Below are 16,788 nucleotides of genomic sequence, written 5' to 3' on the forward strand. Positions count from 1 at the left end.
TTGTTCAGCCCATCACTAAGACAAACAAGTTTGTTTACATTTCTGGGAGATAATGCTGCTGGCTTCTTACTTACAATATCACCTGAAAGCGAGAACAGGTGTTCGCATGGAACTTTTGTAGCCGGCATTGCAAGGTATTTATGTGCCAGATATGCTAAACATTCGTATCCCCCTTCATGCTTCGGCCACCATTCCAGAGGACATGCTTCCATGCTGATGACCCTCATTAAAAAAAATAACGCATTAATTAAATTTGTGACTGAACTCCTTGGGAGAGAATAGTATGTCTCCTGCTCTGTTTTACCCGCATTCTGCCATATATTTCATGTTATAGCAGTCAGTTTCAGACAATGACCCAGCATGTGTTGTTCATTTTAAGAACACTTTCACTGCAGAATTCACAAAACATAAGGAAGGTACCAATGTGAGACTTCTAAAGACAGTTACAGCACTCGACCCAAGGTTTATGAATCTGAAGTGCCTTCCAAAATCTGAGAGGGATGAGGTGTGGAGCATGCTTTCAAAAGTCTTAAAATAGTAACTCTCCAAAGTGGAAACTACAGAACCTGAACCACCAAAAAAGAAAATCAACCTTCTGCTGGTGACATCTGACTCAGATAATGAAAGTGAACATGTGTTGGTCTGCACTGCTTTGGACTGTTATCAAGCAGAACCTCTCATTAGCATGGATACATGTCCTCTAGAATGCTGGTTGAAGCATGAAGGGACATATGAACCTTTAACGCATATGGTACGTAAATATCTTGCAACACTGGCTACAAGAGTGCCATGTAAACGCCTGTTCTCACTTTCAGGTGACATTGTAAACAAGAAGCGGGCAGCATTGTCTCCCGCAACTGTAAACAAACTTGTTTGTCTGAGTGACTAGCTGAACAAGAAGTACGACTGAAGGACTTGTAGGCTCTAAAGTCTTTCATTGTTTTATTTTTGAATGCAGTTTTTTTTTGTAAATTATTCTACATTTGTAAGTTCAGCTTTCATGATAAAGAGATTGTATTACAGTACTTGTATGAGGTAAATTGAAAAATACAATTTCTTTTATTATTTTTATAGCACAATATTTGTAATCATAAATATAAAGTGAGCATGTACACTTTGTATTCTGTGTTGTAACTGAAATCAGTATATTTGAAAATGTAGAAAAAAATCCAAAAATATCTAAATAAATGGTATTCTATTATTGCAATTAATCGTGATTAATTTTTTAATCGCTCGACAGCCCTACTATATAGTTATTTAAAATATCACGAATCAGGTAGTAAAGCCTGATGTTGGCAATACCATAAGTCTCCAAAAATTTGGCTTCCAGAGTAATTTCAGATGTTATACCTCAGACCTAGAATCTTTGTGTCTGATAACCAAGAGCCTGAATTACCTGATTATTAGCTGGGATGCCAGTCAGGTTCACATGCCAACTGGCAATTTGGGTGAAAAATATTTCCCTTGAATGTCTGATAAGTTGAATTTGTGCATTAGTTGTCACAATCAAGTCGACAGGAGTAACTAGTGGGTCAACTTGTACTGACTCTTCAAAAGCATTCAATATGGTGAATCAGGCATTTTGTTATGCTAATTGTTCTCATTTGCTAGAAATAAACATGCCCTAAAACAGCTTAAATAAAACCTTAGTGGTAGGAAACAGTTGGTGAGCCTCAGAGGTTCAGCTTCAGAGCCACAACAAGTAACATCTGATTTTCCCTAGGGCTCTGTGCTTGATGCTTTATTCCGCTGTAACTTTTTCTTTTTTCTTACTGATGTTTTATGTAAGGCAATGTTGATAAGGCTGGAATCAATGCAACAGGGCTTTGCATAAAAGAACAAAATTGGAAAATGGCTACTGTTTTGAGTTTCCACTTTAACAAAATTCCATGCTGTAGCATTTTATAACTAAAAAATCCAATTTAGTAACAACTAGAACTAGAAAAAACTGGCAAAGGCAAGTAAACCACAACATAGGGATACATCAGAGTCACGCAATACACATTTCACTTCTCCTTTTTAAATTATAAAACTGTGGATGCTAATTTTAGAGATTCTGATTACAGGATTATCAACCCTTTAAGATTAAAAAAAAATAACTGAAAAGTGTTTTAAAGTCTACACATGCAGTGACCAATGTTGTTGCTCACCCAACACATTCCAATCAATATAGTTCTCTCATATTTCAAGATTCATCTACTGAACTTCAAGAGTATCTGTGGATACTTATAAATTCATAAACACCTTGGCTCTTATTCACCTTGGCATCTCACTGCACTGTGTTCTATGCAGAAATAAGCAAAGGGAAGAAGGGGACACAAAGGTGGCTTCATGCAAACTTTGCACCTCCAAGATTCTGGGAGCACACAGGGACTGGATGGGTTCCCAGCAAAAGTCAGAGCATCTCCAGAGGCTGCTCTAGTTTGCAGTCCTCTTCAAAGGTTCTATATGGGTTCACAGCAGCTCATAACAGCTTGAGTGTGACAATCTCGGATACATTTCCTCTCTACCCAACATGCTACTATGCTAGGAAAGCACAGAGCCTTTCCAATGGCCCTATACATCCAGGGAATCCCTTACTCCGGGCAATTCCCATATCCATATGGCCACTTTTACCAACTCTGTGGCTTCTGTATGGTGGTTGAACAATATAGAGGGACAAAAGCAGCGCTAAGAATCCAGGCTCTTGCTTTTTGTTTAAACTTTTATCTGAAAGTTAACAAAGAAGGTACATTTAAACTGTGGACATTAGCATTCGTTATTCCAAATGACCTCATCTTTTAAATTAATATGCTTTTCAATAGATGTCAAGATTACACTTACATAAAAAAGGGAAGGTCAATTAAAATCTCTGATCTAACCTATTTAAAGATCTATTATCCATTAACATCTACTAAACTTTAAGCTCTGTTCAGTTGTGATTAATATGCTTGTACATCTCTATGAACGTGAACTTTTCCAACTAGTGCCTTTTGCATTTTGTAGAAAAATTGTGATCTCACAGGACTTCAGATACATATTAGAAAAGTGCCACTTTTGCCAGATGCTGCTGCAGCTAGTGCTTTGCACTGCTGTGTGGAATTCAGCTCAGCTGTCCTTGGCCACTCTGCTCTCCACATAGGCTAACAAGGTGATGTACAGGTGGCTGGGTTTGCTGAGTGATTCCCTAGAGGGATACCAGGAGCTGCTTGGTTCTCATAACCAACAACAGTCTGGCCTGCTAGCTGACTGTGCAAAGTCATTCCCCTTGCTCTAAGGAGCTCTCTTATTGGCCAAAAGGGAGCTTCACCCATTAGGTTTAGCTGGGCAAGGAGTAAAGGACATTCAGATTCTCCTCTTGATGTACCACTTGATAACCGAGCTTAAGGTAAGTCGCAAAAAGAAAAGGAGTACTTGTGGCACCTTAGAGACTAAGCTTAAGCTTATGCTCAAATAAATTGGTTAGTCTCTAAGGTGCCACAAGTCCTCCTTTTCTTTTTGCGGATACAGACCAACATGGCTGCTATTCTGAAACCTAAGGTAAGTCGCTGGTTCTTATCTTTGCAAAACTGTATTGCATTCTGGTTTCTGGTTGCATCAAGCCAGCACTGCAGTCAGGTTTCCATATGTTCCACAATACGTCACAATTTTAGGAGCGGACATAGTCTTTGCAGGAAGGTAAATTTATCTGTCTGGTTAGGTCAGACTGGTAAGGAGGGAGGGATATATATCTTCCAGATTTGTAGGATTCGTGGATAGCTGGGACCAAAAGACTTGCCAGCAAAGACTGTGTGGAGTCTGCATAGGCGGAGTTTGGGGGGGCAAGGGAAGGCATTGCCCCCCGAAACTGCAAGCCTCAGGGGCAGGCAGTCTGAGGCCTTGTCTACACTGCCACTTTACAGCGCTGAAACTTTCTCGCTCAGGGGGGTGAAAAAACACCCCCCTGAGCGATGCAAGTTTCAGCGCTGTAAAGTGGCAGTGTAGACAGCACTGGGAGCCGCGTGCCGAGCGCTGGGAGCTACTCCCCTCGTGGGGACGGATTTTTTACAGCGCTGGTGCCGTGACTACACAGCCATGTTAAAGCGCTGCCGCAGAAGCACTTTAACGTTGGTAGTGAAGACATACCCTCCATGTGCAGTGCAAAGAGTTCTGCAGAGGAGGTGCTGCTGCCAGCTTGCACCCTGGAGGAGGGGAGTCAGCATTTTGTTTATAAACAGAGTGATTAGCAGGTGATTAAGATAAGAAAGGGCTTTTAGAATATTTCCTAAAGTTAAAAGATCTGTTCCAAACTTGGTGAGCTCAAAAAGTAAGTAGCCTAAGGGCTTGTCCACACTGGCAATTTACAGCGCTGCAACTTTCTCGCTCGGGGGTGAAAAAACATCCCTGTGAGCACAGCAAGTTTCAGCGCTGTAAAGCGACAGTGTAGACAGTGCACCGGCGCTGGGACTACGCCCCTCGTGGAGGTGCTTTTTTTAGAGCGCGGGGGCCCTGTGCCACGACCACATAAGCCACTAAATGATAGAGAGTAATTGTAGATTTTTCTACAATGGTTTCCATTGTTGTATTCAAGAGGTGGTAACAAAGTTACTAATATCTTTCTTTGAGAAGATAACTGATTTTTTTAGACAAAGGAAATGCAGTAGGTCTAATCTACCTGGATGTCAGTAAGGCAGTTGATACAGTTCCACATGAGAAATTATTAGTTAAATTGGAGAAGATGGGGATTAATATGAGAACTGAAAGGTGGATAAGAAACTGGTTAAAGGGAAGACAACAACAGGTCATACTGAAAGTGAACTCTCAGGTAAAGGAAGGTTATTAGTGGAATTCCTCAGGCATCAGTCTTGGCACCAACTTTATTTGACATTGTTATTGCTGACCTTGGCACAAAAAAATGGGAGTGTGCTAATAACACTTGCAGATGAGACAAAGTTGGGAGGAATTGCCAATACCGAGGAGGACCGGAATACCATACAAGAAGATCTGGATGATCTTGTAAAAGGGAGTAATAGAAATGGGATGATATTTAATAGTGCAAAGTGAAAAGTCATGCATTTAGGGACTAACAACAAGCATTAACTGGGGACCTATCAGTTGGAAGTGACAGTGGAGGAGAAAGAGCTGGGGGTATTGGTTGATCACGGGATAACTATAAGCCATCAATGTGATGTGGCCGTGAAAAACCCAACACAGTCCTGGGGTGCATCAGGCAAGGTATCTCCAGCAGAGACAGGGAAGTGTTAATACCATTATACAAGGTACTGGTGAGACCTCATCTGGAATACTGTGTGCAATTCTGGTCTCCCATGTTTAAGAAAGATGAATTCAAACTGGAACAGGTGCAGAGAAGGGCTACTAGGATGATCTGAGGAATAGAAAATCTATTTTATGAGAAGAGACTCAAAGAGCTTGGCTTGTTTAGTCTAACCAATAGAAAGCTGAAGGGAGATATGATTATCCTGTATAAATACATCAGAGAGATAAATACCAGGGAGGGAGAGGAGTTATTTAAGTTAAGCATCAATGTGGACCCCAGAACAAACACATATCAACTGGTCATCAACAAGTTTAGACTTGAAATTAGGTGAACACTTCTAGCCATCAGAAGAGTGAAGTTCTGGAGCAGCCTCCCAAGTGGAACAGTGTGGGCAAAAGTCTTAACTGGCTTCAAGACTGAGCTTGATAAGTCTACAGAGGGGATAGTATGACAGACTGACTACAGTGGCATGTGGCCCATTGGTGACTGCCTGGGCAAAAATCCCCAATGGCTGGAGATGGGACACTAGATGGGGAGGTCTCTGAGTTACTACAGAGAATTCTTTCCCAGGTATCCGTCTGGTGGGTCTTGCCCACATGCTCAGGGTCTAACTGATCAGCATATTTGGGGTTGGAAAGGAATTTTCCCCCAGGGCAGATCTTTCGCTTCCTCTGCAGCATGGGTCACTTGCAGGTTTAAACTAGTGTAAATGATAAATTCTCTGTAACTTGAAGTCTTTAAATTATGATTTGAGGACTTCAGTAACTCAGCAAGAGGTTAGGGGTCTATTACAGGAGTGAGTGGGTGAGGTTCTGTGGCCTGCAATGTGGAGGAGGTCAGACTAGATGATCACGATGGTCCCTTCTAACTTTAGTAAGAGTATCTGAGTAAGAATATACATTACAATTTTAAACCTAACCAGTATCCCATAAGTTACTTGCCACAAGATGTCAGAACATGTTAGTATTAGAGCTGAGTGTAAGTTATGCAAAAACTCCAGAGTTTTCAGTTGCCTAAGTAGCCCCTGGAATCATGGTTAAGGCTGTGCCCTCCCCCTCCCCATATCTGAAATGGCACCCTTGTGGGCAGGCATGAAATTTGTCCTCACCCTCCCAACGTGCAGCCCCATTGGCCTGACTGGACCTGCTGCCCCAGTCCCCCCAAATATAGAAGTCAAACTATGCCTATGGGAATCTGTCTCAATGATGGCTCTAACCTTCTCTACAGAGGTGGAGCGTGGCTTAGTGTAAGCCATGTCGAGGCAAGGGGGAGTCCGGATGGTAGCTCTGATTGGGTCTTGAGGTCTGTCAGCCAGGACCATAAAAAAGGCAGCTCATGCTTGGGCCGAGCTACTAGACACCCTTTGTCACAAAAACTCCTGCCGTTTGTTTGCATTCTTCATGGTAGTTTATTTCATAAAGTTGCGGCCTTTGTGACAAACATGAGAAACAGACATACACAGACTTACTGTTACTTGCACCTAAGTGGCACCTTAATTAGTGGCCTTATCTAAAGCCTACTGAATGCAATGAACAGCATCCCTTTGACTCAGCGGGCTTTGGAAGGACTTGCAGATCTTCACTCAAGGGTTTTATTCTCACTTCCATGCACAAACAATTTAATTCAAACAGTGAAAGTCAACAGCAACGTAAGAAGCGAATAGTGTCCTTGTTAATCATTTAAAACTTTAAAAAGCACACACCTGCTGGTAAAATCTGCCCTGTGCTCCTCCTGAGTCCTCCAGCCCGCGTTTGCAGCACTCCTGCCACCCGCACCTCCCACCTGCTCCCTTGAGGCTGTGGGTGAACCTCCTTCCCTGCTTTCCTGCTCCCCACAGCTTCTATCCCTGCAACCTCCATCCCATGGAGCAGCCCTCCCACAGGGGGTGCGCCTGTTGTTGGGGGGCCCCATGCCAGGATACAGTGTGTTTTATGGTAAATCCGCCCCTGATGATGATCCCTTCTGGCCTTAAAGTATAGGAGTCTGTAAATGGAGGTGCCAGGAGTGAGGAAAGGGGGAGGAAGACTGTAGAGAGCAAGCCAGCCCAGCACTTACCCACATCAGTGGCTCTTGGGCTCCTCCCATTGGGCTGGGCCCAGCTCCCTGCTCCAGATGTTGCACTGGTTGCAGCACCACCCAGGTCTGGCCTGGCCGTCTCCTGGCAAATGACCACCCCCCATCATCACCGCTCACTAAAATTGGGCCAAAGTTGAGTAGTGCTGCAACCCCATGTGTCAGACTGCAACACGCATAGTGGGGAGCCAGGCTCAGCCCCAGGGGATAGAAGCCGCTGCTACAGGGTGAATCAGGATGGGCTTGCTCTCCAATGCCTCCATCCCAAGGACCTCTTCTCTTAACCGGGCCCACAATCCATTTAGAACCTTCCTGTGACTCACTGATGTGATCCTCCATTTGAGAAACGCTGTATTAGACCTTGGTGTGCTGGAAGAGAATTCTGGGTATTAACATGCAATCAGCTTGCCATGCATCTCTCCTTTTCCATGCTCAGTATCCTGAACACAGTGATTTTTTCACCAGAAACTAAATTTGCAATTAAATGAGTTTTTCTCCCCTGCAATTAGGCAGTATATTTCCACCATTCTGCCTGCTCTTTGGTTGAGTCATTAATGGTGTCATGAAACATGACAAGTCCCATCCCCAGATAGAAGTCCATTACTATTCACATTCTTTTGGGGCTACATATTTATGCAATTGTCATGGAAAAACCTATTAAGTGAAATGAACTATATGAACTTTCTGCAGTATACCGCTGCTAGGAGTAAACCTCAAAATACAGCAAAAAATCCTAGATTTGCCTTAACACATAGTAAATCTAGCTCTTCAACAGGTTACATCTTTGTAAATAACTAGAAAAAATGGATTAGCTCTATAACATTGTACTACTGTTATCATATTTCTGTAGTAGTAATCAAAAGTCTCATAATCTTATAGTTTTACCATGAGCTTTAGACAGAAGATTTCTTTTCTACTGTATCATTACATTTCTATTTTTAGTTTGAAAATATTTCCTTTATTTTCTTTCTCCTTCTCTGGGCTCCGGTTGAGGGGCTCATGAGGGGTGATCCTACTGCGTCTTGGTCCCGGACTATCACTCATACTGGCTACAGCAGAAGAGGTCAGTTCCCCAAGCCTCCCCTAGGTTCTCAGCCCCTGCAAACCTCCTGTCTCCTATTATTTCCCATCTCTGCCCTTCCTCAAAGGGGCCATATCCTTCCCTGCTTGGTCCACAATCTTCTGGAATCACTTTGGCTCTTGCAGAGTGGCATCTATCTCCTGGTCAAACACCTTCTCTCTTTCTTACTTGCTGGGCTCTTACAGAGAGGTGAAGCAGAAGCTACTGCTTCTGCCAAATGCCTCCAAAGCCCCACGTAGGGGTCTAGGAAATTAAGACAAGGACTTTCCTACTCCCATCCCTTGCCGGGCTCCCAAGGGCTCCCTAGCACTAAGCAGGGATCTACACAGCGAAGACGCGGCTCCCCCAGGCTTCTGTTGCTCTTTGCCCCTCAGAGACATTGACTCAGTACTAAACTCAGGAACAGCAGCAGCATTGTTGCTGTGACACTAGTAAAAACCCTCTTGCAGGGCCTGGGGAAGATTCCGGGTTGCGAGATCTCCCCAGGGAAGTGCAATGAATATGCTGTCAAGATGCAAGAGCGTGAGATGAGAAGTTTAACTCTCTGTCAAAAAACAGCGAAATTATATACAAAGAACTGTCCAATGCACACAAACTGGAAAAAACAGGGGAAAATATTTACCCCCATTTTGTTGAATTATAGCAATCACAGGTGTCACTTGAGACAGCAATTTTGAAAAAAATCAGATTAAAATGTGTTTTAAAGCTGACAATCTCTTTAAAATAATAAAATTTCTTATTATCAAACATTAAATAAATCACTAGTATTTTGCATAATCGGTCAGAGGCTCCTGAGGAAAATGTATCAATTTGATCTAAACTGGTCCAAAGTAAGACCGCTGTACTATAACAGAATTAATCTAGTTACAGAAATTCTTAAGATTTTCATAACTATCTTATTTAGTTTGTTGTGTGCTTGCTTGAAGATCATATTGTGGTCTGTTTCGGGGGGCTGTGTGCTGAGCTAAGTGAACAGGAGCAGCAACCAGGTAAATTTTGCGAAGGAGTTTAAAGACAGAGGGAGAGAGGCATCCCTTATTCCTTCCACATCCAGCTCTCAAGCAGAGAGTGCCCTGGGACAGACAGCAATCACCAGACAGAGTTAACTGCCAAGGTAAGGTTTCAGAGTAACAGCCCTGTTAGTCTGTATTTGCAAAAAGAAAAGGAGTACTTGTGGCACCCTTGATTATCATACACATTGTGAAGAGAGTGGTCACTTTGGATGGGCTATTACCAGCAGGAGAGTGAGTTTGTGTGTGTGTGGGGGGGGGGGGGCGGAGGGTGAGAAAACCTGGATTTGTGCTGGAAATGGCCCAACTTGATGATCACTTTAGATAAGCTATTACCAGCAGGACAGTGGGGTGGGAGGAGGTATGTTTCATGGTCTCTGTGTGTATATAATGTCTTCTGCAGTTTCCACGGTATGCATCCGATGAAGTGAGCTGTAGCTCACGAAAGCTCATGCTCAAATAAATTGGTTAGTCTCTAAGGTGCCACAAGTACTCCTTTTCTTTTTGCCAAGGTAAGGAGAGTGTAGCTGCAGTGAGACTTCAGCAGCAAGGGGAGAAGTAACTAGATAATACTTAGTCCTGACTTGAGTGCAGGGGACTGGACTAGATGGCCTCTCCAGATCCCTTCCAGTTCTGTGATTCTAAGGCTGAGGGACTATAACCTAATGACTGGAAGGGCACCAGCAAAGCCCTTGGGAAAGAAACATTGAGGGGAGGGAGGTGGGAGAAGGAAAGAGACAGAAAAACCCAATACACCTAACAAACTAATTCTAAACTTAAGCCAATTATCCCCGACCCATCCAAAACAAAAACCAAAACCCTGCAAGAGTAAAAAGAATGCAGGCAGAAGTCCAGCTGCTGAGTGGGGGGCTATCCACTTTATTGCACTGACTGCAACATGTACCTGCCTTATGGGTAATCATGGATGCAGGCAACTCATGGCCTTCAGAGAGACAGTATGGGCTCTGGAAGCCAGGGTGATTGAACTGGAGGACCTATGAGATACAGATGGTACAGAGAGGAGACTTTCAGGGACAAAATAGAGTGGTCCCACCCCCAGTCTGACAGCCTCTGTGCTGTTAAGGATGGCAGTCTCGGGGAAGGGGAACATCAAGCTGCAGCAGACAAACAATCCTCTAGTGGGGACCTTCATTCCAGATGATGTCATAGTATCCTCTCGCACTGAGGACACTCATCCTGGGGAGGGAACCCCAGTTACTTTGAAAAGCACAGTAAGAGAAATGGGGGGGTTTGATTATTAGAAATATAGCTATGTGGGTTTGTGATGACCAGGAGAACTGCATAGTAAATTACCAACCGAGTGCAAAGGTTGAGGATCTCACAAGGTATTTAGACAGACTTATGGGCAGTTCTGGGGAGAAGCTGGTGGTTGTGGTGCAATGATATAGGGAAAGGGGGAAGAGAGGTCTTGGAGGCCAAATTTAGACTTCTAGGTAGGAGATTCAAGTCCAGGACCACCATGGTAGCATGTTCTGCAATGCTTCCAATTCCACGCACAAAGGCCAGAAAGACAGGCAGTACTGCAGGGTCTCAATGCGTGGATGAGACAATGGTGTAGGCAGCAGGGTTTTAAGTTTATTAGGAACTGGGGAACCGTTGGGGAAAAGAAGGGACTGTAGAGAAATGATGGGCTCCATCTAAACCAAAATGGAACCAGACTGCTTGTATGTAAAATTAAAAAGGTCATAGAGGATTTTTTAAACTAAGGGTTGATCGGTTGAGAAGTACTTCAGGAAGGTTTCAGTATAGTTTTATTCCTGACAGCAGATTTCGTTGGCTTTTCAGATCAGCTGAAGAAAATCCCAATAATTATATAAACAAGAAAAACAAAATAAAGCATGTACTTCACCGTACTCCATTACCAAACCACCGGTCTTTCTACTTTTCCACAGCTTCTAGGAGGATTTGTTTTGCAGCTTACAACCAGGTTCTTCACTCTTAAGAGCTGGCATTAAAATAAAAATTAAAACAGAATCCCAAGAAGGCTGCCCTTACATAGCAGGGACAGGATCATGTGATCTCTAACCTTCAAAGATGCATAGCTGTTGTTCAAGGGACAAATTAAAACCAAATGTTTTTCATCTTGCACACAAGAATGCGATGCACCACACCCTGTCAACCTCCTGAAGGCCAAATGTGTGCAATTTACAGCAATGAAAATTAGATACTATACCAGCAAGGTGTGACAGGGAAATCTGCATCTAAAATTAGAGACATTCCTTGAAATAAGGGACAACTGAGAGATGCAAAATGGGTCACATGGGGTATGTCTATGCTGCAGTTAGACACTCATGGCTGACTTGTGCCTGCTGACTCAGGCTCGTTGGGCTCAGGCTAAGGGGCTGTTTAACTGCGGTGTAGACGTTCCGGCTTGGGCTACTGACTGAGCTCCGCAAGCCTCCCACCTTGCAGGCTCCTAGAGCCCAGACTCCATCCTGAGCCCAAACTTCTACACTGCATTTAAACAGCTCCTTAGCCCACACCCCACGAGCCCGAGTCAGCAGGCATGGGCCAGCAGTGGGTGTCTAATTGAGTAGACATATCCTTCCTTTTCTACTGCTTCATAAATTGAGAGGTTTATTTTAATATAAACATATTGTCTTATCAGGAGGTGCGGCGGCCTGTCACAAACAAAAAACCAATCATAACACATCATTGATTACAGTATATAATTCACACTGAAGCCTGTATTTATAAGTCTGTCTCAGACACTGTATGTTATATAATACCTCTCTATTTCTGATGTTCTGTTTCTTGTTATTTATTTTCCAAAAACATTGGAAGTTCTTTTTGAGCAATTAAACGTTTAGCAGAAAAGCCAGCCCTTTTATTTCAAGACAACTTGGTGCCATGCGCTCCCAAAGAGTTTTCTTCAAACACCCATGTCCTGCTTCTTTGTATAGAAATGTCAGCCTTGCACTGTTTCAAATTAATTCAAGTCAATGGAAGATAAATAACTAATACTTAGGACTTTTCAGTAATAGAGCTGAAAGTGCTTTACCATGATGGCATTATTAGCCCCATTTTAGATATGGGAAAATGGAGGCACAGAGAGGTTAGGTGAGTTGCCCAAGATCACACTGGAAATTACTGGCAAAGATAGGAATTCACGGACACTTCCAGTCAGGTTCACAATCCACTAAACCATATTGTCTCAGAAAGAGAAAGAAAATCATGTGTTTTGTTTTTGTTTGTTTTTGGTTTTTTGTTTGTTTTTTTTTTTTAGCAGAAGAGCCAGATTTTCTACTAAAATATTTTTGACTTCATCTGGGTTTGAGTGGCAAATATCACTGTTAAACAACAAGCAGATTTTCTCTATATGTACCACAACAATTAAGAATTTGACCAAATCATGTTTCAGCTCACACACCTTCAAGACAGAGCTGACTCAGTGGAATAGATAAAATCATTCAGAAAGTGAGGAAATTAAGAGGGTATAAAGGAGAAAAAGTTTTATATATTTCCAGGTCTGTGATAGACTTTGCACAAAAGGATAAAGCATTCAATGATTCTGAAAGATAATACATACACAAAACAAAATCTCTCTACTGTTTCAGTAGAAAGGAGTTTTTTGAGTGTAACATTAGAGTGTAAATGAAAGTTAACAAGACAGGTTGCATTGGCTACTGAAATTTACAAGAAATGCCTGCAGCGAGACTGGATGCATTAAACTTAGATGAGTACAGTGCAGTGCTTGAATAACCTACTTCAACATTTTGGGGATGAACTGTTGCTTTTCTATATTTGAGAATGGATAAATTTGTAGAAAAAGCAGTTTAGCTACATTTGAAAAAACAGATTTCTGGAAAGACTTTTTGGAATGTTGTGACGTTATTGGATTAAAATATGACTATATAGATCATTGTTACAACCACTATTATATATTTGCAATGAATCTTGTACAAAATGTGGTATGTAAGGTATCTATGAAAAGGTTATGATTTGCTGATTATGATTATGCTATTTCTATGCACGTATCATTTTTGTATTTGAAGTTGTAAGTACTAGCTTTATACATGGATTTCAAATGTTTGCTCCTGGGGTAACACCCACAAAGTAGTTAGCCAGCACATCTTGGAGAGACTATTCAAATTGAGTGGCCCATCAAAAGGACACTTAACTCACAATGGACCATGGGAGTGGACTGTCTTATAAACGTGCTGTCTGGTATATAAGTAATGGCTTCCTGCAATGACTGAGTGAAATTGGGCATGAACATGTGACTTGCCCATGTGACTCCAAACATTCTGTAAAAGCACTCTAATGTGCTACAGTACTGCCCTATGTAGACCTTGCTGGCACACTCTAAATGGTACCTAGTTCGTACTGATCTAGTCCCATTTGAAATCACACCCCTCTAGTGTGCTTTGCTGGTGCTGTGTAGACAAGTCCCAAGAAAAAATTAAAAAGGGCTTTTCATTCGTGAAATATTTTTCAACATGACCCACACTGACCTCTATCATTATGCCCCTCAAGAGCTGTCACAGACTATAAAGCTGAAATGTTTAACCACCAACACGGTATAACCCCATCCACAGGCTAATTTAGGAATATCAACTGCTACAATTAATTCCTTACTTTCTAAACTATTGATTAGCCGGAAATACCATCAGCAAGCTTTGCTGAATCACTGAAATGATCACTGGAGAAACATTTACTTAATGCATTTCTTACTTGCAGCATTCAGTCAATTCCCAACTGAAAATGACTGAAGATTTGTGTAAGATTCTATATAGTCTCTGAAAATTCCTTTTGAATAGCAGATGTGGAGGGGCCAACAAGATTTCATCCTATTTGAATAGGTATTTCAAAAAGGAATATTCTAACCTACTATAATAAAAAGAAAAAAAACCTGTATTTTACAATAAGACAAGGAGATTCCACGTTAGTACTGTTATTACTCAGACGTCACTGTCATGATTTATAGTATCTCCAGAACATTGGAGGAATTATATTAAATTACAGAGCTATTACTTTATTGAGTATAAACACATTTGTAAGTATGAAGAAAAACAGAAAACCACCATTTAATATCCATCAGATTGGAGGGTTTTATCATTAGAACACCATGCTTGGAATTCTGTCTACTTCCATTCAAAACTCCTCCTACTAGTATTGATAGCATGCTACGTCAATACAAAACACATCTTATAATGTTCAGTATTCTATGGGAAATTCCCACCCCAAAACCCAAATCAGTAATTTTTCATTCAAAGTGGATGCTTCCAGACTAAAGTATTTCTACAAGTGTCCATGTATCTTTCTGTCTGTCTCTCACTCCGTACCCCCATTAGTCTAACCTGAGACATCCACACTGAAAGGATGAATTGAAAACAAGAGATAACAGACATTGCTTAGTTCCAGGAGTTTAAGTAGGGCTCTGAGTTTAGCTTCTAATTTGACAATTCGAAAATCTTGTCGACGAATTTCAGATGTAAATGGCAGAGATCACAAAAGTCACTGATCACTGAATTTCCACTGGTGTTTCTTGAAAGACTTTGACATAGCCAAACTGCAAAAAAACCTCTTCCAATTTTGGATATGGAGATATGAATCTTAGTTTTCATACTGGAAATAAGGCATACATTTTTCACAGTGAGAGTAATTAACCATTGGAGGAATTTTAAATAAAAATTAAATGTTTTCCTAACTAGAAAATTATTCTGGGAAGTTCTATGGCCCGTATTATACAGGAGGTCAGACAATACGATCACAATGGTCCCTTCTAGCCTTGGAATCTATGAATATTATCACTCCCCTTTCTCCTACCTCTCCCCTCCACACCCGTTCATAGTTTCAATTCAAGGTTCTAATGTTCACTGATCTGTGCTAAAACCTGAAGTTTATTATAAGGGCAACAAGGTCCCATCATCACTAACTTAAATACCAAAAAAGTCATCAAATTAATCCCCTGCCTCACAACCCTCACACCCGAAATATGTATGCACGTGTCTATGTCCATGTGCACACTACTATAGACTGAAGGCAAAAATTATGTTCCTCCTTTCTACGCTCAGATATAGAGCATATTATATACACACACATGCCCACACCAAACAGCCAACAGAATGCAAAAGGTTATATTTCTATTGGGGGTACAGAGAGAAAAAGTAAAGCAATGGAGTCAAGTTCAAGTGGTTTGTAACTCACTACAAAGCCTGTTCAATCTACAGTATCTACTTTATAATATGTTCTCACAATTTAGGATACTGCACTCAGACAAAAGGCTCTAAAGCCCGTAGTGTGTAAGGTTATGTCAGATACCTACACCATGTGTACAATACAAATACACACTCTGATGGTGTTAATGAAGAGAGAAACAGACGCAAATAAATTAGGTATGGAAGTGTTTCGGGACATTATAAAACTATTTCAACATATGCAAATTTTAAGTTATCAGTTCTGTTGACTGATTTTATAGTCATTAACTTGAAGACCACTGAAATCTGTGCACTGGAATAATTAGACACCAGGTGGTTAGGCACCTTAGATTTGCCTATCTGAGGGTAGGTAGAGGTATCTTTGCTGCTCCTTCAGGTGTAACTGATACCATATGCCTTTTTTTCAGTGTATCCCTGCTAGCATACAGGTGAACATTTAAGAAGCTGAATATTTTTAAATTAATCAATTACCTGATAGCTTCATGAGGAGCTCAGATGCTGCCTTGACAGACATGTCCTGCCTTAACACATTTGTCTGCACTTCCTGTGGCTTGACAGTCTCCTCAGGGATGCTTGGGGCTGAGGCTTCAGATCCCGGGTTGAACACATAGCTGGACTGAGACAAAGTTGAGCTTGCAGCTTCTTCATCCCGAGGCTCATCTTTCACTTTAAATGTAGGAGTCAAGGGCTCTTTTTGATTTGCAGCTGTCAAGGGAGTTAAAAGGCTGGACTTAATGAGATGTGTACTGCATAATCACACAGCAGCAAGAAACAGGAGTGAACTGCAACCCAAGAACAGCTGGAGCAGATACTGGGCGCTAGAACATGACACCATTTAGAGATGGCTGGTGAGGTAGGTAGGTATCTGCACCTTTTGTACAAAGAGCATCTTTGGCACATAAGAACTCAGTGTGTTGAATCTCAAGGAAACGTACATTTCCCACTCCTCCCTTTCTTCTTCTGCTCCTACCCCCACAACAGCTTTCCCATTGCTTGTGCTGTCTTGTATGTCTCCCACAAGCCTGATGGACACCTGAAGATAACACATCACATAATAGCCAATTTGGCACAACCCATAACCATTTAATTATGAAGCTATTTTTTAAAAACTGGATATAAAAGAGAGGAATAATAAAGGATAGCAAGAGAGGAGGCAGAAGAGGGGAGCAAAAGGAAATGGAGAAGAGCAAATTAGTTACCCAAATC

General features: G+C 41.7%; 1 protein-coding gene across 2 annotated transcripts in view; it reads right to left on the minus strand.

The window, feature by feature from the left end:
- The window catches only part of ZNF827 (zinc finger protein 827), a 135,568-nt gene that overhangs the window by 62,390 nt on the left and 56,390 nt on the right, over nt 1-16,788 (minus strand). For both annotated transcript variants that reach the window (XR_014711244.1, XM_084625673.1), the window contains exon 5: nt 16,054-16,287. Coding sequence is in view for 1 of the 2 variants with exons in the window: in XM_084625673.1 (XP_084481799.1) it covers nt 16,054-16,287 (234 nt within the window). In the remaining variant the exon portion in view is untranslated. The remainder of the gene's footprint in view (nt 1-16,053; nt 16,288-16,788) is intronic.

Source organism: Lepidochelys olivacea (assembly GCF_965140295.1).
Source record: "Lepidochelys olivacea isolate rLepOli2 genome assembly, chromosome: 4".
NCBI lineage: Eukaryota > Metazoa > Chordata > Testudines > Cheloniidae > Lepidochelys > Lepidochelys olivacea.